General features: G+C 42.2%; 1 protein-coding gene and 1 long non-coding RNA gene across 2 annotated transcripts; both read left to right on the forward strand.

Moving 5' to 3' along the window:
• Nucleotides 1-5884: 5884 nt before the first annotated feature.
• On the forward strand, nucleotides 5885-7053 carry LOC127530008 (uncharacterized). Its single transcript, XM_051935586.1, has 2 exons — nucleotides 5885-6491; nucleotides 6585-7053. The coding sequence occupies exons 1-2, from the start codon at nucleotides 6253-6255 to the stop codon at nucleotides 7051-7053; spliced, it is 708 nt and encodes a 235-aa protein (XP_051791546.1). The 5' UTR covers nucleotides 5885-6252.
• A 13335-nt stretch (nucleotides 7054-20388) lies between these two features.
• Nucleotides 20389-21782, forward strand: LOC127527888 (uncharacterized). The gene is made up of 3 exons (XR_007935062.1): nucleotides 20389-20671; nucleotides 21366-21454; nucleotides 21535-21782. It is a non-coding gene; the product is annotated as an uncharacterized LOC127527888 (long non-coding RNA).
• The last annotated feature ends 4810 nt before the right edge of the window (nucleotides 21783-26592 follow it).

Genomic DNA, 26592 nt, shown 5'->3' on the forward strand with positions numbered 1-26592 from the left:
TTGGGCTCATCATGTTAAAGCTACATGTAGCCGACACCACATGGGACTCCACTTCCACCTCACCACCATGGTCCAGTACAAAACGAACACAAACATGCCACTGGGATATGAGAAGAAAACCAGAGTACCCGTAAATGGCAGGAACCAACTATGGGAAACTGCACAGATAGACCATAAAGAGACCAACGTTCAAATTCAGTCTGCTGGAATTATGAGATGGTAACACTAACCACATATCTCTATTCACTTCTCTAATACTCATTCACAGGCATTAATGGTTTGGGCTTTAGCAAGATACTGTATATTTGGTTCGGTCTGTAAAATAATACATTAAAATAATTGTCCATCCAGACAATGCATGTAAATGCAGTCTACTTTGCATTAAGCAGGTTTCAGAAAATTAGGCCATGTTTATAAATACACACATCCTGAGGTCGGTGGCCAGCATTTGCCAGTTATTAACACTCACTGTATACTTTTACAGGCACGTTAACAGAAGAATACAGCAGCACTACAATGTTCTCCAGCTATACATGCATATTCGTTCTCAGCTCGTACAGACTCTTTTCCACGGTCCTGTTTGTTCAGTTCGCTGATCCCCTTTATTAACCGGAAGCATAAAGCCCGACTCCGGACTGATAACGAAGAAAAGAAAGCAAACAGTAAAGCGCTTCGAGGGTGTGGAGTCACCGTCTCTTTGGGATCGGCTATCTGAGAAGATGGCGATACGCGTAGGTGATGTAAAGTAGAAATGGGCCTCGATAACGTAAAGTGAACCTCTGACACGGACACCAGTGAGCAGCAAAGACACGCGGACCCAAGAGCGGCGTTTGGGGGTGGAAAGTGGGGCGAGGGCCCCGCTATTGAGTTCTGCGTGTCCCGTTCGAGCGGTTGTCAAATTGAGATACTTCTATGAGGAACTATGAGAATGACGAAGCTGCTTGGATAAGCAGTGAAACGTATCTACCGAACAAGAAAGAAGTCCAGTTGTCTTGAGTCAACTACCAGAAAATTTCACCTGGATGACAGAATCTTCACAGACATACTTCTACGAGGAACCCTTATCACATATCGAGACTCAGCGTATACTTGCAATTTGGGTACTTTCTAGAAGAGGCCCTGCTAATTTCTGCACGACACCGCATCGCATTGTCGTGGTGTTGTCATGAATTATGAATTGCACTTTTAAAATAATTTATACCGTTATTTTATTAAAATCCACGTGTTATCTTACAGAAATGAGCTGAATACTGTAACGAGAAATCTGGTGTATGCTAACATAATTTTTATTAAATTCGTGCGCAAGTTTATACAGTCCACACATAACGGTTAACACTGTTTGACGTAACCGGCCCCGTACACCCCAAGCGTAGTCGTTCAAAGAATGACCAATGGTGAGCTCACGAACTCTTCGCCTCTCATTTACGTCGTGTGGACTAAATCTGAGTGGGGAAAAGGAAAACTCACACATGCATAAGGCAGCTTCCTCAAAGCCGGCGAACTTACCTTATATCTCTCCGCGATAAAAAAAAAAATATTATAACTCGTTTTATCTCCCGTCTCACTTTCACACAACTCGATAGCAGCCTTTCCTTACGTGCACAGCAGACTACGAGGAGGTGCTAGCGTGGCTTCAGTTTCCGTCGCCCAGAATGACGTCACGCGCCACATACATACGTATGTTGTCGACTGTTTGCAACTGACAGGGACACTGTTAGGTGCCTGTCGCTACCCGCATGCGCTAAATGAAAAAAACGTTAAAAACAAAAAAAAAATCCACTTTACGGCACGGCCTGATCGGAACTGTGCATTCAGTACAACTTGACATTACTGTATATTCATATTAGTTCCACATTAGTTGACAATAATGAAAATATTCATTCTGCAAAATAAACGAAGCAGCTTTTGCGTCGTAACGTTGATGTCCAATGTTCGATCGCCGTAAGAGAAAACTTAAATGTGCACAACTGAAACACATGCTGTGTACTCTTTGTATTATTTGGCAGGTACTATATATATGTTATATAAAGTATGTAGTGTTTTTATTTTCCCACTCACGTAATAAATCATATAAAGTTTCCTTTCCGTTTTGATCTATTGTTGCAATTTCCCTCTTATGAACAAATTGTGTTTGTTTAAAAATATCTTTAGACATCAATTATTATTAATACAATTGCCATTTGTCTTAAGGCATCAGGTTTACAAAACCTAATGTTTCCAACCAGTTTTATAGAAATATATGGTCCTTTTTCAAAAAAAAAAAAAAAAAAGAATTAACACTGTGTTGCATTGCATGGCATTGTGCTGACTGTCCCCCTTAGTGTTAACTGTGACTGTCCACTGTCCAAATTCTTTAATTCGTTGTCAGTTGTGCAATCAGGTCATATGCTGAAGAAGTCAGGAGTATAAAGTCACTGGTTCAAATCCTCATTTATTCCAATGGCTATTAGTCTTACAAAGAAGTTTAACTTTATATCCACAGACTTAAATTAAGGAAGTGATCTGCTTTCACTTGAATCAATCCATTTGATCTATTTTTTTTACAGTAAGTGCTTGCTGCTATACTTCATACTTGTAATACATTTGTTCTTAGTGATATGTTTTTAATGTTATTTCAAGGTGTCTCTGTCAAACCCGCTGAGAAACCAACTTACCTATTAATATAATAAAACTGAATTTCACAGCTGTAAAATAAAATATTCTCGACTGAGCAGAATTTTAACAGCATGAAATAGTTCAGTATATGATGAACACCATGTGGACAGAGGGCAGTGATATTCTTTCTGACAAGTTTAATCAACATAACACACCGCTGTTTGTGTGCAGACTCGTCTCATGTCAATGGTTTTATTCACCCATATTGATACAGAGCCAGTTCATTTTTATAACTTAAAAAAAAGAAATAATACATTTATTCATACATTTTTATTGAAGAAATAAATGGTATGTTTAAAAATAAAAGTGAAAGATCTGTGAACAATGTTTCTCAAAAAAAAATTATACACACATCCATATTTATATGTATATATACTGTGTATATATTATGAGTTGAAAATTCAGTAATCATAAAGATGTATAAATGGTAAATGCATTTAACTAGGACACAACGACAATGAAAATGGCCAACTAGGGAAGGTATTAAAAACTATTAGGGAAGGAGAACACAAATATATTTACAGATTTTTACCTTAGTATTTAAAAAAAAATGTTAGTCAAGGTTTTGTACACAATAAAAGAGAATCATTAAATTTGTCAAAAAAGGAAAAATGCTATTTTAGCTTTATGAACAAGTTGCTACTCAGAGTCAAAGAGTTGTTATCCAGCAATATTCCATAAAAATGTGTTCTATTTAAACTGACATTTTTCCTTATCTGTCCTTTAATATTTGTTCACTGATAATATTTTTATATCACCTTTGCTTACAAGTGTTGCTCAAATTGCTCCACAAAAATATACAGTTACAAAGAAAACTGAAGATATTATAAAAGTAAATAGGAAGCAAATGCAGGGGTCCTTGTCCTTTGTAATAAATACACTGCGTGGTCAAATGGCTGAGGACAAAGACAAACTTGCAGCCTTCAAGGACACTGGAGAAAATAAACCTCTGGGGGTCCCAAGCCAAAGCCCAAACAGCCCCCTCTGCACATCCCAGCATACAAGGTTGTGGCCGTCTCACTCCAATCACAATTCCATTTCAGGACGTCTTGTGAACTTTTCTTCTGTCACAGGCAGTTGGAGTTGATGTAACAGACGGTGGAGACGCAGGAGGGCACCACTGCAATAAACTGGAAAAAAACAACAGAGAAAAACAGCAGAAGTTAGTGCCCAGTGCAGAGCTTACAAAGTGTACACAGTACCATTTCTAATCTATTACAACCAATGCAAGTAATTAAGAAAAAGCCAAATTAGAAAAGTGGGCTTGTTGAAGTTTTTCGAAATGCTTGACATTTGTAGCCTGGCACTTCTCTATTGATTGATCTTGGAATAAAAAGCAAAGTAACATTTGAGAAAGAAATGTTGGAAGCAGACACTCCAAAATACATGCAGGGTCTAAAATACTCAAAGCCTTCTAATTATTTAATAGAACCTTGAAATCAATTCTATGTGAGACCGGCGGCCAGTGTAATGAGACCGAGACAGTTTTCAGAAGAAAAGAAAACCAAAATAGTCCAATACCTCGTGATCACTTGGCAAAGGCACAGCAGATCAGAGCAGAGGTTTAGATGGAGGATTCTAGAAGAGCGGGCAGGAGGACCAGCCGATACTTCAACATGGCACACATCTCTCCATCCTTCTTCTTCAACTGCTGCCCCATAACACAACCGGACTCTTCTACTTCACTGTAACTGTTAAAAACATAAACACAGTAGATACATGATGTTCACTCACAGAGTTCAAACATTAATAAAGTGTACTATTACTTCTTCTTCTGCCACCTTTCTTGGTACACCTGTAGATCAATTATTACCAAAGTAAACCATCACAATAGATAAAGTTCTGCATAGAGTAAAGTCTAACTAACAATATTATTTTTAATTACTGTTGTTTTTTGTTGGATTTTGAAAGAACCCCAACTTAATTGTCCTTATATGTAGCATCATTTTTTTTTTACTTTTACATTATGCATACAGTAGACATTGTGTTACAATCTCTGTATATCTGAACTTCTAATGTGATGTGCTCAGGTGTCATTACTTACATGAAAACATCTTTGTTTTTCTCTCCTGCAGTTTCCTGCGGATCTGTTTCAGGTTGCTCGTTGCATTCCAGCTGGTTAAATTTGAAGAAAAACAGAGGTGTTGTAAAACTTTGGAATGGAACTGTAACTTTCTCTTGCTTTATCTAATTTATCCAGCTTGAACCCTGTGCCACAGTTCCGCCGCGAGACCTCTGACGAACTGGCCCTGAAGGCCTCTGCTGAGGCAATCCAGGTCGCCAAGGCATACGGCCTAAGTGGCGCTGTGCCATCCAGGGTCAAGTCGGCCGAGATGGTCAAGGAGCAGGCCAGGAGACATGTGCGGGCAGCAGGCGGTGACCCCGGGGACACCAACCTGGTGCGCAGCGCCAGCGAGCTCCAGTTTGGACAGTACCAGGGTTAAACTTTTAAATGGTTGCTGACCCATGACCTCGGCTATGCCGTCATGGTGTTGGCAACGCACCAGAGGGAGCGCAAAGATGGCCAGGTGTCGGATAGCCTGCTGGCAAGCAATAAGAACACCCTGAAGTCCTACGCCTGGCTCTTTCCCGACGTTGAAGACGTCCATCCATCGTCGACGGGAGAGAGATGGGTCAGCCAGGACCCTGGACAAGGGCAAGGGGCTCGTCGGCTTCGGCCAACACGGACACCTGACGTTTCAGGCCCTTTATGATGCAGAAGATTGGGAGGCTAAGAGGTGAGAGACTTTTGGGTGCGGTCTGAGGGGAAGGGCACAGCAAGGTAGTGGGACCCTGCTTCCATTTGTTCACCTATTACCGTTCCCGCTTTCGTACCCCAACGCAGTTACATCAAATGGCTCCGGCGCCAGAACACCAAAGTCGGGACCAAGATGCATGCGCTCCAGCTGTATGTGCAGCGGAGAGACGAGGCTAAGGCAGCAGCAACCTCCTCCCTTCCCAAAACCACCACTGTTACCCCCACCGCCTCTCTCTCTGCAGCAGCCTCCATCGTCGAGATTCCCGATGACGTGCTGATGTTGGCCAGCATGGAGTTGGAGGCTGGTAAGTGACCGCCACCCATGGAAACTGGTGGTGGCTCCTTCACTTTTTGGTTTAACCTGTTATTTGTTTGAATTTGTAAACAACCTTCCCCAGCATCTACCTCCCAGTCTGCAACCAGTGAAGGGCCTGTGCCATCCCAGTGCTCCCAACCTACGGCAGCCTTCGCAAACGCTGTCTGTAGCCAGGAGAGAGGTGAGTTAAAAGGATGTGTTTCTTTAAATTGCATTGCCGGGAAAGGAACAGGCCCTGTCTGATTCTTTTTATTTCTTTTTCTCTTGCTCATGCTGTCTCTCTCTTTTTCTTTCTTTCTCTCTCTCACACACACAGCTACTTTTACCCAAGGGCTGGAGGACTTCACTACCTAAGGAACAGCATGTGTGGGTAAGTCAGGTCCTTTTCACCACGGGCAAGGATGGAAAGCCTGTGCTGACCTCCAACCTTCGCCTTTGGTGGCATCATCCCGGCCCCCGCAATGTGCACCTCCAGCCCCCGACATCGCCCGACACCTTTTTTCAGCGCCCGTTCTTCCTGTGGATGCCGTACTGCATGTGGGGCTACAAGCTCTCCTGCACAGTGTGCAGCCACAGGTTGTCGGGAGCCGGACTCTACAGGACTGTCCGGAGGGTCCTGGACACAGACGGATGGTACTTTATGGCCACGGAGTACCTGGAGTGCTGGCGCTGCAGGAAGAAGGTGGCGGGCTGGTCGCAGGATGTCTTGGATCAGCTGCACCACACCCACCGGGATGGGTTTCCAGCTATCCTGACTTACAGGTCAGACAAGGAGTCTCCGATGGCTGGGTCAACTCTCCACAGGTAGACGGGCACACACGGGCAGTCCTAACGTCTCTGTTCTCTCTAACACAGGTTATCCTGCGACAAGAAGCTCATTGGGCAGATGCGTGAGCACATGCTGGGCAACGGGGCCAACCGACTGCGCAGATATCTGCTCGAGGAGCACACCAGGTCCTGGATGTTGCGGTCCAAAAAGTTCATGTCCGCGGTCGCCAAGTTCATCACATCGGGTGCCAAGCCATCTGCAACTCCGCCTCTACCACCACGGATGACGCCAGTGCCCGGTGCAAAGTGGTTGCTGTCCGTCTACGCCAGGGAGGTGGTTTCGAGGCTAGAAGAGACCAAAGCCCGGATCACCTCCATCTTTGGCTCAATCTCGAAGATGGACTCAACCAAGAAGGTGAGCGATATCGTCATCCCCTCCCTCCCTCCTTCTTTCCTTCCAGCTTACCGTCACTCTCCCTTTCATCGTTCAGGTGACCAAGAAACTTGGTGGTGCCACGGCAGAAACGGCAGCCTAGGTGACCAACGTGGGGAATGAGTACGGCCAGATCTTGATCAGCATCCTCACTGCAGCTGAGGGCGCTGGCCTGCACCCCATGGCCACCGGGCTGATGCAGCGATACCGTGATGCCAGTGTGTCCCCGCCTCTGGTCCTCTATGTGGACCGAGACTGCTGTTCCCACAGAGGATCATCCAAGGTGTCCCTCTTATTCCACCAGTGGGATCAACTAGTGGTGCGGCTCGATATGTGGCACCTGATGCAACGCTTCGCAGCAGGTGTTACCACGGAGAGCCACCCACTATACAGCCTCTTCATGGCGCATCTCTCGTTCTGCATTTTTGAGTGGGACCGGGGAGGTGTCGCGCGGCTGCAACAGGCCAAGGCTGGTGAGGCGGGGAAGGGTCCCCAAGGCTCTGGCCAAGGAAACATCCCGTTGAAGGAGCTGGCCCGCCACTGCCGCCGCCGCACTCGTGGGGCGGAGGAGACCAGACGACCACTGACACCATGGGTATCCCGCTTTTGGACCACGCCAAGATCCAGGACATCTGGAACACTCAGAGGCGCCACCTCCACTGCATCCAGGACCCACTGGGCGTGCACCTGTACATGCAGACCAGGCGGCTGGTCAAAGGGGGGGATCACACTGCCGGTGTTCAGGTGTGCGCAAGGTTCGACGTCGTTCGAGTCGTTCCGTCTGCATCTGGACCGCTTCATACCTGGTAAGGGTGCCCAGAAACCTGTTCTTTGTGACCTGTGTTGTGTGAGGGAGTGGGTGGCATTGCATTTTTCTCTCTCTCTCACCATGTCTTTCAGGCACTTCAGCCAGTACAGCCCACTTTCAGGCCTATCTCCTGGAAGGCCTGTCGTGATGGAACGAGAACCGTGCGGCACAAGCAGTGGAGGCAGCAGACAGTGATATGGTCTGCTACAGTGGCCAACTCCAGCACTCCCTCAATGAGCTGAGCGAACTGGTATATCACAAGAAGCTGGTTGAGGATTACTCCCGGCCTGCGAAGTACACTGGTGAGGCGGGTATCGAGCCTCTGTCTGTCTGTCTGTCTCTCTCTCCATTTTAAACCAGTTCCCTCTTTTTCACAGGTGAGCTCATTGGTGTCCAGTACTTGTTTTTGCAGACCGGTCGAGTGCTGGAGTAAGTGATGGGCAGGGATCTCGACACTCCGGATGGGACTAATACAGACGACGACAGTGTCAATGAGGGCTTCCAAGAGGATGAGGGGCCGGTAGTGGAACCCCTGGAAAACACCCTCTTCGGCCTTGAGGAGGACTTCGCCCGACAGGAGACCAGGAGACCTCCCTTGGAGACAAGGCCATTCAAAGGGTGTCCCACGAGCTGGTAAGTCCCTCCCGACAAGTCGTGATATACCTGTGGAATATCTGATGAGTACTCCCCTTTCTCACTTTCGCTCTTTTCCCCCAACAGAATAGCCTTGGACCTGACACTGGCCAGGGTTACCAGCATGTGGTCAACATGGCCTGCAGTCTCTTGAAGCTGTGTCACCATGCCTACATGACGCAGCAGCAAGTGGCGGAGATCATCACCCTCTGGGAACGATTGCCCGAGGGTGCCAAGGCCCCAGTCTACTTCCCACCACACCACCAGGAAACACTGGTGAAGGGGAGGTTCCGACGCAAGCACTTGCAGACCAGTGTCACACCGGGAGTGGAGGGCTTGCAATGGTAGGTGCTCAATCTCTTTGGTGTGGCCTTTTTCCTTTAGATCAGATATCGATGGCAGGACTGACTGACTGACTCTCACTCACACACACACTCTCTCTCTCTCCCTCCCTCCCACCCCACGAATTTTGCAAGCCACACAGATGCCAAACATCAGCCGCCTTGTGGAGGCCGTTTGTATAGAGCTGTCCAGGATTCACCCTGAAGGAACCACCATCTGTGGCGTGAGGGTGATCCACTGGGCAGCTGTAATGCGAGATTACATCTGTATTCAAGAGAATGTCCTTACAAACCCGGTACTCGTGGCCCAGACACGCATTCAGTTATTTCCCCTCAATCAGCGCACCCTGGCACAATGGTAAGTACACACTGGACAAGTGAAATCCACCATGCCCCTCTCCTCCCTCCCACCCTGACATACTTTGCTTTGTGTCCCTGTAGGCACTACGCACACACCAGGGAGCTGGTACAGCGGGCTCTGGAGATGGTCATGCCGTTACCAAGCAGGTCGGCCCTTGCTTCAGAGCCTACCCCTGCCATACGCCCAGAATCCACGGGCCCCGAACAGTCCGCTACACAACCACTGCAGTTCCATAACCCACCTGACCAGACACAGCGACCTCAGGGCCCCGTGGATGTGGCACCAGCCATCATTGGGCACCCCCCCGTGCCACATGAAGCACCCGCTGTTATGTTGTGTGCTACTAATTTCACAAACACACCGATACTGACTTTTTCCGTAATAGTGCAGAATATCTGACCACTCACTTCTTTATTGCCTTAACAAAAACTCTCTAGTATGCACCACATATCCATTGCTTGGTGCCACCTACTGGTTACTATCGGCATTGTGAAACAGGTACTTTAATACAATACATAACATATCTCCTCCCTGCTAAGACTGATTGTCAATAACAAATATTTGTTATAAAAAAAAAAAAAAAAGAAAAATAATCTATCTCAGAACTCTGAAAAAGAATATGTCTCTGAACTTGAACAGTCACACACTTGTATGTTCTCCATCTCAGTGGGTGTTCACTCATCATGGTAGCATAGTGGTGGTTTAGTGATCCTCACAGGATAAAGTCTGACAGTCCCTGTTACCAGAGTATGCTCCATGTTTCGTGAATCAGTGGACTTGGGTGTTTTCGGTGGTATATCTATCTCTGGAACTTGATCATTCTTGTCATGGTGAGATGTACTAGGGTGATGTGTGGTACTACTATCACTCTGGGGTAGTAAAACCGGGGGGTCCACAGGAAGGTTCACTGCAGCCTGCTGAAGCTCCGGATTGGGTCGTGTCAGCATCTGGTCCACATGGCGTTTCCATACCCCTTGTTGCCCCACATTTATCTTGTATGACACTGGTCCAGTCTTCTCCATGACAACACCTTGGGTCCACTTCTCCTCCCCCTTCCTATAATCATGCACAAGGACAGACTCTCCTATATCAAACTGTCTGTTCTTGGAGTGTGGTTGGCGGCATTCTTGTTGAGCATCTTGTGACCTGTGCACTACACCAGCAACACTGGGTTTCAGGAAATCCAGCCGTGATCGCAGCTTGCGTCCGAGGAACAACATAGTTGGTGTCTCCTTTGTTGTTGCATGAGGGGTATTGCGGTATGTTGAAAGAAATGTATCCAGGTGTTGTTGCACAAGTGCTGTGCCTCTAGAAGATTTTAAGGAATGTTTGAATGTCTGCACGAAATGCTCAGCCAAGCCATTGGTGGCAGGATGGTACGGTGCGGAGCAGATGTGTTTTACTCCATTGGACTTAAAGAATGTACTAAACTCTTCAGAACAGAACTGAGATCCGTTGTCGCTCACAAGGATGTGTGGAATGCCATATCAACTAAAAAGGCTCCTGAGCACTTGAATGTTCTTACCGGCTGTGGTGTTGTCCATAATATGCACCTCAGGCCACTTGGAATGTGCATCTATCATGAACAAGTACATATTTCCTTCAAATGGACCCACAAAGTCCACATGTATCCTTTCCCAGGGACTAGTGGGCCACATCCAAGGGTGTAAAGGTGCTAGCCCAGGCTCTTTTTGCATACTCTGACAAGAGTGGCAGGATTTAGCTTGGAGCTCAATTTGAGAGTCTATGCCAGGCCACCATACATAACTGCGTGCCAAGCTTTTCATTCGCACTATACCTGGATGTGCTATATGGAGCTCTTTCAGAACCCGGGGGTTCAGTTTTGGTGGAACAATCACTCTCACACCCCACATGAGGCATCCCAGTTGTATTGTGAGATCATGCCGGCGCAGTAAGTAGGGTGCCAGTTCTTCATCTGCATCCTTTGCAGCTGGAAAATGCCCAGTTGTGACCATTTCCACAACACAAGATAAAATGGGGTCAGACATGGTGTGCCATCTGATCTCGGTGTCACTAACTGGTAGGGTGTCCAACTGAGACATGTATAATACGTCTACTGCGCTTAGTTTCTCTTCATGAGCATGGGGGATTGGTAAGCATGAAAGACCATCAGCATTTGCATGTAATGCACCTTTCCGATATTGAATGGTATAATCATGCGCAGACAGGAGGAGTGCCCAACAATGAAATTCAGGCGGCAGCCATTGACGGTGTACTTTTCGATGGGCTCAAGATGGAGGTTAATGGGTGATGGTCCGTGAGCAGCGTGAACTTGTTACCATAGAGATACTGGTGGAACTTGCATACTCCAAAGACTATCGCTAGCGCCTCCCTCTCGATCTGAGCATAATTTTGTTCTGCTTTACTAAGAGTTTGTGATGCATAGGCTATCGGTTTTTCTTTGCCATCAGGCATGACGTGCGAGAGCAAAGCTCCGACCCTATAAGGTGAAGCGTCGCACGCGAGTCGAAGGGGCAGTTCTGGATGATAATGAGTCAATACCTCCTGCGATACTAGGAGTAATTTAGCTTCCTGGAAAGAGGACTCACAGGCTGATGTCCACTGCCATCGCTTCTCCTTATTTAGCAGTTCAGTCAGTGGTTTCAAAATAGTGGACAGGTCAGGAAAGAAACATCTGTAGTAGTTTAACATTCCCAGAAAAGAACGTAATTGACTAACCTCTTGTGGTGCTGGGGCCTCCACAATGGCACGCACCTTTTCTGGCAATTTGTGAAGTCCTGCTGCATCAATTATGTGACCCAAATATTCCCAAAGCACTTCTCTTGCTTGAGATGCAGGCCATACTCCTCTAGCCTACCCAGAACTGTATCCAGAGTTTTGAGGTGGGTCTGCTCATCAGGGCCATTTACAAGAATGTCATCCAGGTAACAGTGAGTATACGGCAGTCCAAGAAGCACTTGATCCATAGCCTTCTGAAATAAAGCGGGTGATGACGCTACACCAAAGGGTAAGTGATTAAAACAGAATAGTCCTTTTTGCGTTGCGTTGAGATAGTCGGCAGCTTCCTAGACTTCTCTTCCACCTCCATCTGTAGAAAGGCATTTGACAAGTCTAATTTACTAAAGCGTTGACCACCTGCTAGAGAGGCAAAAAGGTCCTCAATGTGTGGAATTGGGTACTTATCCACACAGAGAGCTGGGTTGAGTGTAACCTTGAAATCCCCACAAAGTCTAATTGTGCCATCCTTTTTGCTTACCGGCACCACAGATGTGGCCCAGTCACTGTGCTCCACTGGTGAGATCACTCCAAGTGCAGTCAGGCGTTTTAATTCGGCCTTCACTCGAGGTCGAAGAGCATAAGGGACGTTCCATGGTGGACAGAATTTGGGTGCACTGTTAGGTCTGAGAGTCAGTCTGGCCTTAATTCCTTTCATTGTGCCTAACTTTTTAGAGAAAACAGCTGAGTGTCTCTTTAACACAGTCTCCAAGTTTTCTTTTTTTCTTTGCTCAATGGCATGCACCATCTTTAAGTCTTTCCAGCTCAGTTTAATAACTCTCAGCCACTCTCTACCAAACAGTGGGGATGTATCTACTTTCACTACATACAAAGGCAACTTAGCACATTGATTATTTAATTTGATCTGCACTTTGATAACCCCTTCTGGTGCCAGTGGCACCCCAGTGTATGTCTTTAGCATGATATCCGTGGGTTGCAGAGCCACTTGGCTCAGTGTGCTTCTGTACTGCTCCCAAGGAATCAAAGACACTGCAGCTCCATTATCCAATTCCATTTCCATTTTCTTCCCGTTTACTATAGGAAGCACGGAAATTCGTGAATATGTGCCTTTTTGAGACAAAGAATACAGTCCTAACTCATTGTCAGTATCAGATTTATTTTCTTCACTCTCACTTTCATCTTTCCCTGCCTCAACCTGATGAATTCTCTTCTTATTAGTTTGCATCCTTCGCTTAATGGCATTATCCTTTTGAATAAGATCTCCCTCATTCCATTTCTTTTCTCGGTCCTGATAGCTTTTGTTCCTACACATGTTCTTAGTGTGTCCTTTTTTCCCACACTGGTGGCAGTCACGGTCTTTATACCAACAATCATCATCAGTATGATTCATTTCCCCGTAACGGCGGCATTTGTCACAGTTTTTAGAAAGCACCGCGTTCATTTTAAGGGAAGCACTTAACTGCTGCACGTCGCGCGCTGCCGTCTCCGCGGAAACTAAGTAATCAACTGCTTTCTGAAACGTGACATTTGTCTCAGTCAACAGGCGCTTCTGAACAGTTTCACACTTTAGTCCACAAACAAACCTGTCTCGTAGTGCGTCTTCCAAATATGCACCAAACTTACAATGTTCCGAAAGACTTTTCAGCTCCGCTACGTATTGTGCTATCGTTTCCCCTTACCCACCCCCCCCCCCCGATTACGCTTGTGGAACCGATATCTCTCCGCTATCACGAGTGGTTTCTGGGCGAAATGGGCTTGTAAAACTTCCACAACACGGTGATACTCCATCTCTCCTGGCTTCGTAGGCGCTACCAAACGGCGTAGTCGTCCGTACGTTTTAGGTCCCATTACACTAAACAACACAGGCAATTTCTTCGCGGCCGTAGTTTCATTAGTCAGGATGTAATGTTCAAAACGTTCAATATACATCGTCCATTGCTCACCAGCGTCCTCGAAGGGATCCATCCGTCCGATTACTCCAGCCATGTCGTCGGCACCTTGCACTCCACGTTAGACTCAGCGGCGGAAAAGAGGCTCATTTAAGTGTAAACCAGCTCACTAGCTAGCCAATACACAGCGCGGTCGGTTCTTTCGTTGACACAACTAGTCGCCAATTTATGTTATGCTGCGTGCTACTAATTTCACAAACACACCGACACTTACATTTTCCGTAATAGTGCGGAGTATCCGACCACTCACTTCTTTATTGCCTTAACAAAAACTCTCTAGTAGGCACCACATATCCATTGCTTGGTGCCACATACTGGTTACTATCGGCATTGTGAAACAGGTACTTTAATACAATACATAACACCCGCCACGCAGCCACTCCCCCCGCCGGCTGATACTGCCGCTCCTCCGCTTCCACCGCCGCCGGCAGGACCCTCGGTACTCCGCACCACTGCCTGGCGGCGGAAGAAAAAGCAAGAGGCGGACGAGCTGGCATGACAGCAAGGAATCCGAACCCCAACAAAGGAAAAAGATCGAGACCTATATTTGCAAGTGCTGTGGCCGTCCTAAAACAAAAGAGATAGGCAACAGCCAATTTTTTGGGGTGGGATTCTTTTGCTCCACCTCAGCCAGCAAAACTATCCAGGAGTGGCTGGAGGAAAAGAGAAGAGCAAGAGCAAGAGAAGGGGCGGATGGCCACTAAACAATTTTTGTCCATTTAATTGATTTCGGTAATCTGTAGATGGGCCCATTGCTTCTTTTTCCTTTTTTAATAACTGCCTGGCACTTTGTATGTTGGCAGAAAGGGAGGCCTGCTTAATTTTTGAAGCTGTTTTTACCTTTTTATATTCTGGCAATCTTTGCAAATGACTGGCACTTTATATGTTGTCAAGGAGGCCTTCCTTTTTCAAACTGTTTTTACTTTTTGTTTTTTTTTTTGCAATCTTTGCAAATGAGTGGCACTTTATATGTTGGCAGGCCTCCTCCTCTGAATTTTCTTTTTTAACTTTGGGCTTCATCTGCAGGTTATGGCACTGATTTTTATTGTATATATATATATATATATATATATATATATATATATATATATATATATAGTTTTTTCATAAAATTTATTGTATGTATGTATGAATGTATATAGTTATTTCATGTTCTTTTTTCATAAACCTTATTGATTGAATCGTTGTGTCTGCCTGCCTGCTTCTGTCCTGCAGCCGCCGCCGCCGCATAAAGGGCTCTCTGTTTACCTTCCCGCGACCACGTGGCTAATCGGCTATGCGTCCGCCCCTTTCACCTTTTACGGATGTCGCTGCCCGATCTGCGTGCCTACCCGATTTGCGCGCGCAGGCGTATTGAAAGTCTAATATGCCGTAAAGTGTTCACGCCTGCGTTAAACAGATTGGGCAGCACCGTAAAGTGTGTGATGACGTAGCCTTTCAATACGCACGCGAACGCAGATCGGGCCGGCAACGGGAACCAGGTAGTGACACACACCGCACGCGCTTAATGAAAAAAACATTAAAAACAAAAAATCCACTTTACGGCACGGCCTGATCGGAACTGTACATGCAGTACAACTTGACATTACGGTTTATTCATTTTAGTTCCACATTAGTTGACCATAATGAAAATATTCGTCCTGCAAAATAAACGAAGCAGCCTTTGTTGCGTCACATTGACGTCCAATGTTCAATCGCCCCAATTAGGGCGAAACACACGCTGTGTATTCTTTGTATTATTTGGCAGGTACTATATATATATATATGTTTATATAAAGTATGTAGTGTTTTTATTTTCCCACTCACGTAATAAATCATATAAAGTTTCCTTTCCGTTTTGATCTATTGTTGCAACTTCCCTCTCATGAGCAAATTGTGTTTGTTTAAAAATATCTTTAGGCATCAATTACTATTAATAAAATTGCAATTTGTCTTAAGGCCTCAGGTTTACAAAACCTAATGTAGCCAGCCAGTTTTATAGAAATATATGGTCCTTTTTCAAAAAAAAGAAAATTAACACTGTATTGCATGGCATTGTGCTGACTGTCCCCCTTAGTATTAACTGTGATTGTCCACTTGTTCAGATTCTTTTATTCGTTCTCAGTTGTGCAATCAGGTCAGATGCTGAAGAAATGAAGAGTATAAAGCCACCGTTCAAATCCTCATTTATTCCAATGGCTATTAATCTTACAATGAAGTTTAACTTTATATCCACAGACTTAAATTAAGGAAGTGAGCTGTTATCTATCACTTGAATAAATCTATTTGATCTATTTTTTTTTACAGTAAGTGCTTGCTGCTATAGTTCATATTTGTAATACATTTGTTCTTAGTGATATGTTTTTAATGTTATTTCAAGGTGTCCCTGTAAAACCCGATGAGAAACCAGCTTACCTATTAATATAATAAAACTGAACTGAATTTAACAGCTGTAAAATAAAATATTCTCCACTAACTGAGCAGAATTTAAACAGCATGAAATAGTTCAGTTTATGATGAACACCATGTGGACAGAGGGCAGTGATATTCTTTCTTACAAGTTTAATCAACATAACACACTGCTGTTTGTGTGCAGACACATCTCATATCAATGGTTTTATCCACCCATATTGATACAGAGCAAGTTCATTTTTATAACTTAAAAAAAAGGAAATACAATACATTTATTCATACATTTTTTATTGAAGAAATAAATGGTACATTTAAAAATAAAAGTGAAAGATCTGTGAACAATGTTTCTCAAAAAAAAATTACACACACACCCATATTTATATGTATATTATGAGTAGAAAATTCAGTAATCATAAAGATGTATAAATGGTAAATGCATTTAACCAGAACACAACTACAATGAAAATGGCCAACATGGGGAGGTGTTTAAAACTATTAGGGAAGGACAACACAAATATATTTACAGATTTTTACCTTAGTATTTTTTAAAAAATGTTAGCCAGGGTTTTGAACACAATAAAAGTGAATCATTAAATTTGTCAAAAAAGGAAAAATGCTACTTTAGCTTTATGAACAAGATGGTACTCAGAGTCAAAGAGTTGTTATCCAGCAATATTTCATAAAAAATGTGTTCTATTTAAACTGACATTTTTCCTTATCTGTCCTTTAATATTTGTTCACTGATAATATTTTTATATCACCTTTGCTTACAAGTGTTGCTCAAATTGCTCCACAAAAATATACAGTTACAAAGAAAACTGAAGATATTATAAAAGTAAATAAGAAGCAAATGGAGGGGTCCTTGTCCTTTGTAATAAATACACTGCCTGGTCAAATGGCTGGGGACAAAGACAAACTTGCAGCCTTCAAGGACACTGGAGATAATAAACCTCTGGGGGATCCAAGCCAAAGCCCAAACAGCCCCCTCTGCACATCCCAGTATACATGTTTGTGGCCGTCTCACTCCAATCACAATTCCATTTCAGGACGTCTTGTGAACTTTTCTTCTGTCACAGGCAGTTGGAGTTGATGTAACAGACGGTGGAGACGCAGGGGGGCACCACTGCAATAAACTGGAAAAAAAACAACAGAGAAAAACAACAGAAGTTAGTGCCCAGTGCAGAGCTTACAAAGTGTACACAGTACCATTTCTAATCTATTACAACCAATGCAAGTAATTAAGAAAAAGCCAAATTAGAAAAGTGGGCTTGTTGAAGTTTTTTGAAATGCTTGACATTTGTAGCCTGGCACTTCTCTATTGGCAAAGCATTCCACAGTACAGAAAGCTGCCAGTTTTTATGGTTGATCTTGGAATAAAAAGCAAAGTAACGTTTCAGAAAAGAAATGTTGATAGCAGACACTCCAAAATACAAGCAGGGTCTAAAATACTCAAAGCTTTCTAATTATTTAACAGAACCTTGAAATCAATTCTACGTGAGACAGGCAGCCAGTGTAATGAGACCGAGACAGTTTTCAGAAGAAAAAAAACAAAACAAAAAGGCCAATACCTCATGATCACTTGGCAAAGGCACAGCAGATCAGAGCAGAGGTTGAGATGGAGGATTCTAGAATTGCCAGCTGCTACTTCAACATGGCACACATCTCTCCTTCCTTCTTTAACTGCTGCCCCATAACACGGCCAGACTCTTCTACTTCACTGTAACTGTTAAAAACAAAAACAGATAGATATTCACTCATGCAGTTCAAACATTAAGTGTACCCTTATTTCTTGTTCTGTCTCCTTCCTTGGTCCTCCTGTAGATCAATTATTACCAAAGTAAACCATCACAATAGATAAAGGTCTGCGTAGAGTAAAGTCTGACTAATAATATTTTTTTAAATTATTATGGTTTTTTGTTGGATGTTGAAAGAACCCCAACTTAATTGTCATTATATGTATCATCATTTTTTTTTACTTCTACATTACGCATACAGTAGACATTGAGTTACAATCTCTGTATATCTGAACTTCTAATGTGATGTGCTCAGGTGTCATTACTTACATGAAAATATCTTCGTTTTTCACTCCTGCCTTAGTTTTGTTTTAAGTTAAAATTAAGTCTTGGTTCTTTCAAAATCCAACAATAAAGCACAGTAACTTAAGAAAATATATGTTATTTTACAAAATGGAACAACATCCCCGTTTTGTGAGTGCTGGTACTGATGTGCCTCAGTCTCTGTGTTTGCGAGCATTCACACTCTGAGGCTTTCCTGTCTAAAATTAAAAAGCTGTGTTAGTTACTGGACAGAGTGAGCAGACATACAGTACAGTATTCAAAGCAGCAAAATATTACAGATCAAGTAATAAATATGGGGAGGCTTTGCAGGAGTTATGCAGTAGTCTTACCTGTAGAAATAGCAAATCTAACATGAACTGCACATCATCCCAAACTGGGAATCTTAAAAGCAGAAGAAAAGAACATCCAATTGTGTCTCAGTATTCGGGTTCACTGGCATCTGTTGAGCCACATTGTAGGCTGGTTACCACTGGGCATCCTGTATGGTCAAGAAAAAAATATATAAAAGGGGCATTGTTTTTCTAACTGCAGCAATAAGAAATGTTATTTCTAAGGAGAAAGCCTTCTCCATTATATTCAGTTAAATGTGTATGTGTGTGTGTGTACTCCTCCTAAACCAACAGCTTAAACGATAAGCTAATGACATGTGACAACAGCAGGTGCCCAGCCTGTCACTGTGCCACATCAGACACACACCACAATACTCTGATGGCTTTGGACATACATTTTAAAATTGCCTGTTTTGTGCCATAGAAGTTTTTCTTACCAAACAAGGTTAATGAAATCCATTTCAAAATTATGAATAAATAGTAGCCAACTAACAAATTAATTCATAAGTATGACATTAATTTATCCCCAAAATGTAGTTTTTGTACAAATGAAGACAAATCACCTGTCACATTTCTTACTTCTGCTCCTATTCTAAAATGTTTTATAAAGATTTATTTCTGTTACTGTCTTGAATGACAAAACAATATCTCACTCTTTAATTCTTGTTCTTCTTCTGTATACAATTTTGAATACTAAATGTTAGAAAATGCAGTAACTGTGGTTTTCTTGCTTCATAAATTTCCTACTCATAAGTGTAAAGTTCAGAATGTTAGACCCTCTATTACATCTTTCTGTATGGACATTAATATGCTAGAAATAGCTTTAAAAACGGAAAACACACTAAAATAATTAAACCATGTAAGATTCTGAGCTGCTTCATTAACAATTTGTAATGCTATTATCTACATCCGTCTTTCTTGTAATAAGTTAGTTGTTGCTATTCTCCTGTGTAATTTAGCCTTCATCGATATACCCTTGTACAGTATTGATGTAATCTAATATCAACATAACAAAAAATACCAATGGCTTTGGAGGGCATACTTTACACGGGTCGAGTGTCAGGCGTGCTCTCCTAATTCTATTCCTAATTCAACACCTCGATTACATTGTTTTGCTTAACAATTAGCACGCCGTTCACTCTTTAAGATAAAAAAATGTGGACAAATGTTAAAAGAAACACACCACCAAATGCTAATAGGGTGTTACGAAATAAATGACGTACATACATTAATCCATTAACCCAAACACGGAAAATGCTGTGATTTTTACGATTAAACCACGAGATTACAAAGTATTGCAACTAAAAATTATTTACTTACAAAAAGCTGTACATGTCCATTATAATGTTCACAGACACACGTCACATTTCATTTCGCTCCCTCTTCGTTCGACTGGAGTTAAATTTTTTAGGCGACAAATCTTCCAAGACGTTATAAAATTCAAAAGTTTCCATCTTTTCTAGTAAGAAGTTCACTTATATACGGAGATAAACGACAACTCAAAAATGACTCCAAAGTGCAAGCCAAACCTGACGAATGACGTGTGTCGTAAAAGATTAGACATGCGCAGAACAAATCGGGCAGCGTCGTGAAATGAATTTTAATTAAGCAGAGAGCGCGTGCGCGAGACAAATCCGATGGGGACTGTCGCTACCCGATCTGCGTACCTACCAGATTTGCGCACGCAGGCGCATAGCTTAACTATTACGACCCTGCACGTTCTGCGTTTCTTTTACTTTGCGACAGGAGTCCCCATCCGATTTGTCTCGCGCACGCGCTCTCTGCTTAATTAAAAATCATTTCACGACGCTGTCCGATTTGTTCTGCACATGTCCAATGTTTTACGACACACGAGAAAAAAAGTTACCACGGGATTTTAATTTCTCGGTCTGCATTAACAAATAGAACTTTCGCCATTCGAGTGAGAAGGAGAAAGAAGAACGCTGTAGAGAATAGGAGCATATTGAATTTTTCTCCTGGCAGAAGAATAATTTTCACTTCTTGAAAAAATGAAGACTTTTCAATTTTACAACGACTTGAAAGAATATCTTTTACGGGAAGAATTTAGCAACAATTTTACGGTCAGAGAGCGAAGTGAAATACGACGTGTGTCCGTGAATTTTATGATTAAAGGTACTGTATGTAATGTTTATTGAATGCTTTTCAATTTTTGAGAATACAGTATATACTGTAATATAATCTAGATATATTTAGGATTATCTGACGTTTTGTTTAATAATTGGAATATTACAAAATTTACCGTTTTAAATAGGCTGGTGATTTCAATGAACGCGCATGAATGTTTTGAAATATGCAAAACTTTTAATAAATTGTGTTATTAAAAAAACTGCTCAGGTGGACTTTCCTGTTTACTGATTTATACTTGATTAATGGATTAGTAGGTTTTCTCATTTTGGGAATATGAAAATCTGAACTGCCTAGATGTATCTCAGATCAGGTGTCTAAATTTTACAACAGATCAGGTGTCTAAATTTTACAGTTCTTTTAAAGAGAGAAGTAAATTGGTATCCACTAACGAATGTTAAAATGTGTTTTTTCTTATGCAACTCCCCAACATTAGACCACAATATTTTAGTGTGTGTGTGAATCCTCGCAATCCCAGTAACTGTTGTGTTTTTCTCATTGTATGAGTTTCAATAGAAACAAAACCAGGCTGTTTCATTTGCAAAATAAAGCACACATTCTTAGGGGTATTATGCTGTGTTACTGGGTAATTGGTGTATGCCTTCACTTATAATGTGATGTGGTCATATTTCAGTTACATGCAAGCAACTTTTGTATTCTGTTCTTTCTTAATTTTGGATAGTCCATCACCCATGCCCTGGCTGCTCTACAGGGTGTATCAGGACAGGAGGCAGAAGACTTATTTCTTGGTGGCCCAGAATACAGTATCAGGTAAAAGTCAAGTCTAGGAATGTTTGAAGTAAGTGTTTAAATATTTCTTGTTTATTATTTTTATATTTTACTTGCCTTAGTGAAGTGGAAGAATTTAACTGAAAGATAGGGCAGCAATTAAAGAAGGAGGGAATGCTGTGATATCTGTTAGAATAGAAGATGATGCTACTGCCCAGTGCTTCCAGAATCCTTCATTTGAGTCTTGGGTCTGAATCTACTGCGTCATTGCCAAGTATTCTGGGGTAATGTATCTTGTTTTGTTTACATTTTGTTTTTCTCCATATTCCAAGCTCATTTACTTGACCTTAGCTTTAATAAACTTGATGGCTGTCTCCTTCACAATTGATTTTAAAGTACTATACTATCCATATTACTAACCGAGAATGCTAAACCGGATGATGGACGCAGGCACATCCGGCAATGGGCCGTAGCTGCAAAAAGACATACTGCGCAGGCGCAAAAAGAGTCCGCGAGGGTCGGCTGAGGAGCCGAGAAAGGCGGATAAAAGAGGGCGCGAGAGGCGGATGAGGGGCCGCGAGAGGCGGACAAGACCACAGAAAAAAGGAGTGAGCACAGGAAAAATGGAGAAATGAGGCGCAAAGAGCACCGAAAAAAGGAAACGGCACATAAAAAAGTATTCAAACGCAAGCAAAGCACGAAACACATTGCACACGAAACTAGACCCAAAAAAAAAAAAAAAAAAGAAGAGGCTCGCGCACAACAGCAAGGCACCCCCCCCCCCCCCCTACAGGCACCGGACGGGACACACACCAAGAGGGGGATTCAACAAGACACAGGAACACAAAAAGAAAGAAGACGCTCGCGTGACAACAATCCTCAACCCCCCCCCCCCCACACACACATCCATAAGAAGTGACAACCAAAGCCACATATTCTAAAGTGAACATCAACACCTTCACACTAGACAGCATAGGTGTCAGCATTGGTGGATCTCCTTACAATAAAGCACTATTAACCGTTCAACTGCAGAAAAGGAAACATATTAACAGTGACTGCGATCCTCCTTATTACTTATCCATATTTCGCATGCTGAGAAAGAAACAAGTCTTGAATACACGGTCACGGGTACAAAACGAAAAGGAAAGGATAACAGGAACAAACACACGAACACGAAAGAAACAACAAAATAGATGGCTATGCAGCATAGGTGGATCTCATTACAATAAGGCACTATTAACCGTTCAACCGCAGAAAAGGCTCCATATTAACAGTGAGTGCAATACTCCTTATTATTTATCCATATTTCTAAAAGAAAAAATGTCTCGACTCCAAAAACGCAAAGCTCAACTAAAGCTTCTAACTAACGATGTACCTAAAAGTAAAAACTTTATGAACTGCATTAGATCCTACAATAGTTCATTTGCTTTTGCATATACCGGAGTACATATCAGGCCACCAAAAGGCAATGGCCCATACTGCTTTCGCATATGTGCACAAATACTGCATCGCATTGGAACAGTGCACCCTGAAACAAATCAACAACGCAAATATGCACAAATCTACATCCTAGATCCACATGACGCAAACTATCAATCAAAGTGCTGCATCGCAACAGGCACGGATTCAAAACGAAACACCTCCCGTCTCAGACATACGTTAATGGCAGCGAAGGCTACAACGAGCTTCTCACACAGCACAGGCAAATCGATTACAGCTCCAAAACAACACGTCCCAAATACTACACATGCAACGACGCGCCTCTCAAACGGCACAAGGAAAACATACACCAGGAAAATTCATTCGGATTAATGAATGTCATTTGCAATCATTGTCATTCAGTTCACTTCCCTGAAGAAACAACTGGCAATACAAGTTATACATTTACACGTTGTTGTCAAAAGGGTCAAATTAGACTGCCTTCTTTACATTCATATACTGAATATCTACAGAAGCTTATAACTGACGATGTACCTGAAAGTGAAATCTTTATCAACTGCATTAGATCCTACAAATCGGTATCCACTATGAACATTAACGGTGGCACTGCACGTGACATCCGTCTTGAAAAAATGTTGTTTATTGATGAATGTTCAATAGCATGAAGTCACTTACTCAACACCATTCATAAACTTCTACAAACGTTTATGAATAATAATATTCGATTTGGAGGAAAGGTACTTTTATGAGGAGGAGATTTTAGACAGTGATTAGCTATTCTTCCAGATGCCATGCACTCAGCTATTGTTCAGTGCACCTTAAAATACGCAGACAATTGGCATTACTTTCAAAAGATACAGTTAGTAAAAAAGATACGATGTCCAGAACCAGATCATAACAATTGCTTATTACAACTGAGAGATGGTACACTCACCAATACAGCTGGACTTCAGGCACATATTATTACAATTCCTCAAGCTTTTATCTGCGACAACTTAGTTACAGAGATATTTGGAACAGCAATCTCATTAGACCAAATGCCCCTTTTAACACAACGCACTATATTATGTCCAAAAAATATTAATATGAAAACATTAATACCCAAGTCATTCCATTACTTCCTGGAGAGACACAACTCTTTCTAAGCTCTGACAAACTTGACTCTGATCACAACAATAACCATCTTAAATGACCTTACAAGTTCTGAGCTGGAATTACCTTTTACACTTAAACGGCGTGTACAAAGAAATTTTCAAATAAACCTTTACACTGTGCCACACACTTTATTGTTTGCTTTCTATTTGCATCATCTACACCGTCACACTATTCTATATCTCATTCATACATCACGCTCTTTGTCATTCCCAACACCAGGGGTTGGCGAGCGAAGCGAGCAGGGGGCGGAGCCCCCTAGTTCATTACATAAAAAGCTCTGAACAGTTTAGTCCCTTCCTGTATTTGGTACTGTCTCTCCCCCAACACTCCTCAGTGTAATCTGTAATCCACAACCACTAATTTGCTTATGAAAGAACTGGTGAAGCAGCTTGCACATGTACACCAAAAATATAGAATGCCGGCTATAAATGAAAAACCTTTCAAATGCTTTTAAAACTCCATTTTTAAACTTCACCTCTGCTTAATTCCCATTTCTATCAGTTTATGATTTACTTCTGGTTTATGAATGGAACTGCATACACTGAAAGATTTACACCAGATAATAACAATTGTTTTTTTTTTTTTTTTGCTGTTTTTCTTTTTTTTGTCCAGTGATGCCCTTTGCCATGTACCCTGGTCAAGTCTCGTGCAACTGACTGTGGTGCTGAAGAGAGAAGATTTCTGAAGACCCTCTTGAAATGGAGCTGCAATTGGATTAACACCACAACAGTATGCTTGCTGAGAATGTCCACAGGGGCCTGGGGAGGCTGTGACCTTGTGACCCTGAGACGTTTTGTCAATCATCCTGACCAACTTGACCTTTTTGTGTTCTTCAACAGGGCCATCTGACCATCAGATATATTTAAGGAGAAGGACCTTTCAATTTTCCTCTTGTGTACTTTTAAATTGTATATATATTTTTTCGTTTTGATAAAGTTATATATATTTGTTAAGCAGTTTAGCAGTTTGGACTTTATTAGTATTAAAATATGTTAGAAGTTATCTGTGGAATAATTTTAATAATCAAAATAGCAAAACAATGTAACTTTAAATTTTCTGTGCTCTGGGTAAAATATGTTAAAGCTATGTGGTGATTTTGTTTACTTCTTTGGGTTTTTTTGTACATTTGACAAATGGTTTTTTTAGGTGCATTGTTCTCACATTGTTCACTTTTGTTGTTCTCATAACATTTATTCAATAAAATTTGCATGAAAAGTGTTTCCTTTTTCATTATTCAGTTATTAACTCACATTTAAGACACTATATGGGTGAATAAAAGCCATTTAAATTTGAGTACAAGACGAGCAATAGTATCACAGAAGATGGTGCTGGGGTTGTGCTTTATGTGGGTTAGACATGAAATGAAGATTTCTTTTTCTTTAAAAAGACTGTTTATGCAATCCACTAGTATCACCGCAACAAAATTTTGTAAACCATGATGCCCTATGACGTGTATTTCATTAATAATATGTAAAGTTATTTTTAAAGAGTTTTTCCAGGGATGAAAAGTGCATCAACAGTTCATTTTTACATATATACACACTTATTTTGACTAACTGCATGAAAGCCTGGTACAACAGCTGCACCAAACCTGCCAAAAAAGCCCTGTAGTGGATCATAAAAACATCACAAGCCGTTCAATGGAACTGAACTGCCATCACTTGATCATCGATACAAGATTCCCTGTGTAAGAAGGGCTAAAAACATCATCAAGGAGAACACTCATCTTGGACAGAACTTGTCTGAGCTTCTCCCATCTGGCAGGCATTTCAGATATATAAATGCAAAGAATTATTATTATTATCAATCTGTATGCTACAAATGGACAAAAAAAAACAAAACTTTTTTCCAACTGCTATAAACTTATTGAACTCGTATATCTCCTCAATCTGAAATGGTTTTCATTGATCATGTACAATTAATGTAGGTAGTGTAGGTAATCTATACTGCTGTGCATTTATGCAATAATAATCCATCCTGGTTACTTTAACATTATATATGGCATCTTGCCAAGATTTTGAACATATTTTGTATGATTACTCAGTTTTTAGTTCATTATTTATTTATTGTATTATTATATATCTGAACTATTTCACATTGGAATTTAAATGCAACGTGAAGTTGACACGAGTAATTTCGTTGCGTTACTCAATGTCAATAAAGTACTTGAATACATCTATTTTTAAAACTGTCATTTATTTTTTATATGTAGACTATAGTTCGGAGTACCCACCCTTTTTGGAGTCCCTGGAGGGGGTGCTAGAGGGCATACCTTCTGGGGACTCCCTCGTTCTGCTGGGAGACTTCAATGCTCACGTGGGCAATGACAGTGAGACCTGGAAGGGCGTGATTGGGAGGAATGGGCCCCCTGATCTGAACCCGAGCGGTGTTTTGTTATTGGACTTCTGTGCTCGTCACGGATTGTCCATAACGAACACCATGTTCAAGCATAGGGGTGTTCATATGTGCACTTGGCACCAGGACACCCTAGGCCTCAGTTCGATGATCGACTTTGTGGTTGTGTCGTCGGACTTGCGGCCACATGTCTTGGACACTCGGGTGAAGAGAGGGGCGGAGCTGTCAAC

The sequence above is a fragment of the Erpetoichthys calabaricus genome, chromosome 1 (assembly GCF_900747795.2).
Source record: "Erpetoichthys calabaricus chromosome 1, fErpCal1.3, whole genome shotgun sequence".
In the NCBI taxonomy this organism is placed as follows: Eukaryota; Metazoa; Chordata; class Cladistia; order Polypteriformes; family Polypteridae; genus Erpetoichthys; species Erpetoichthys calabaricus.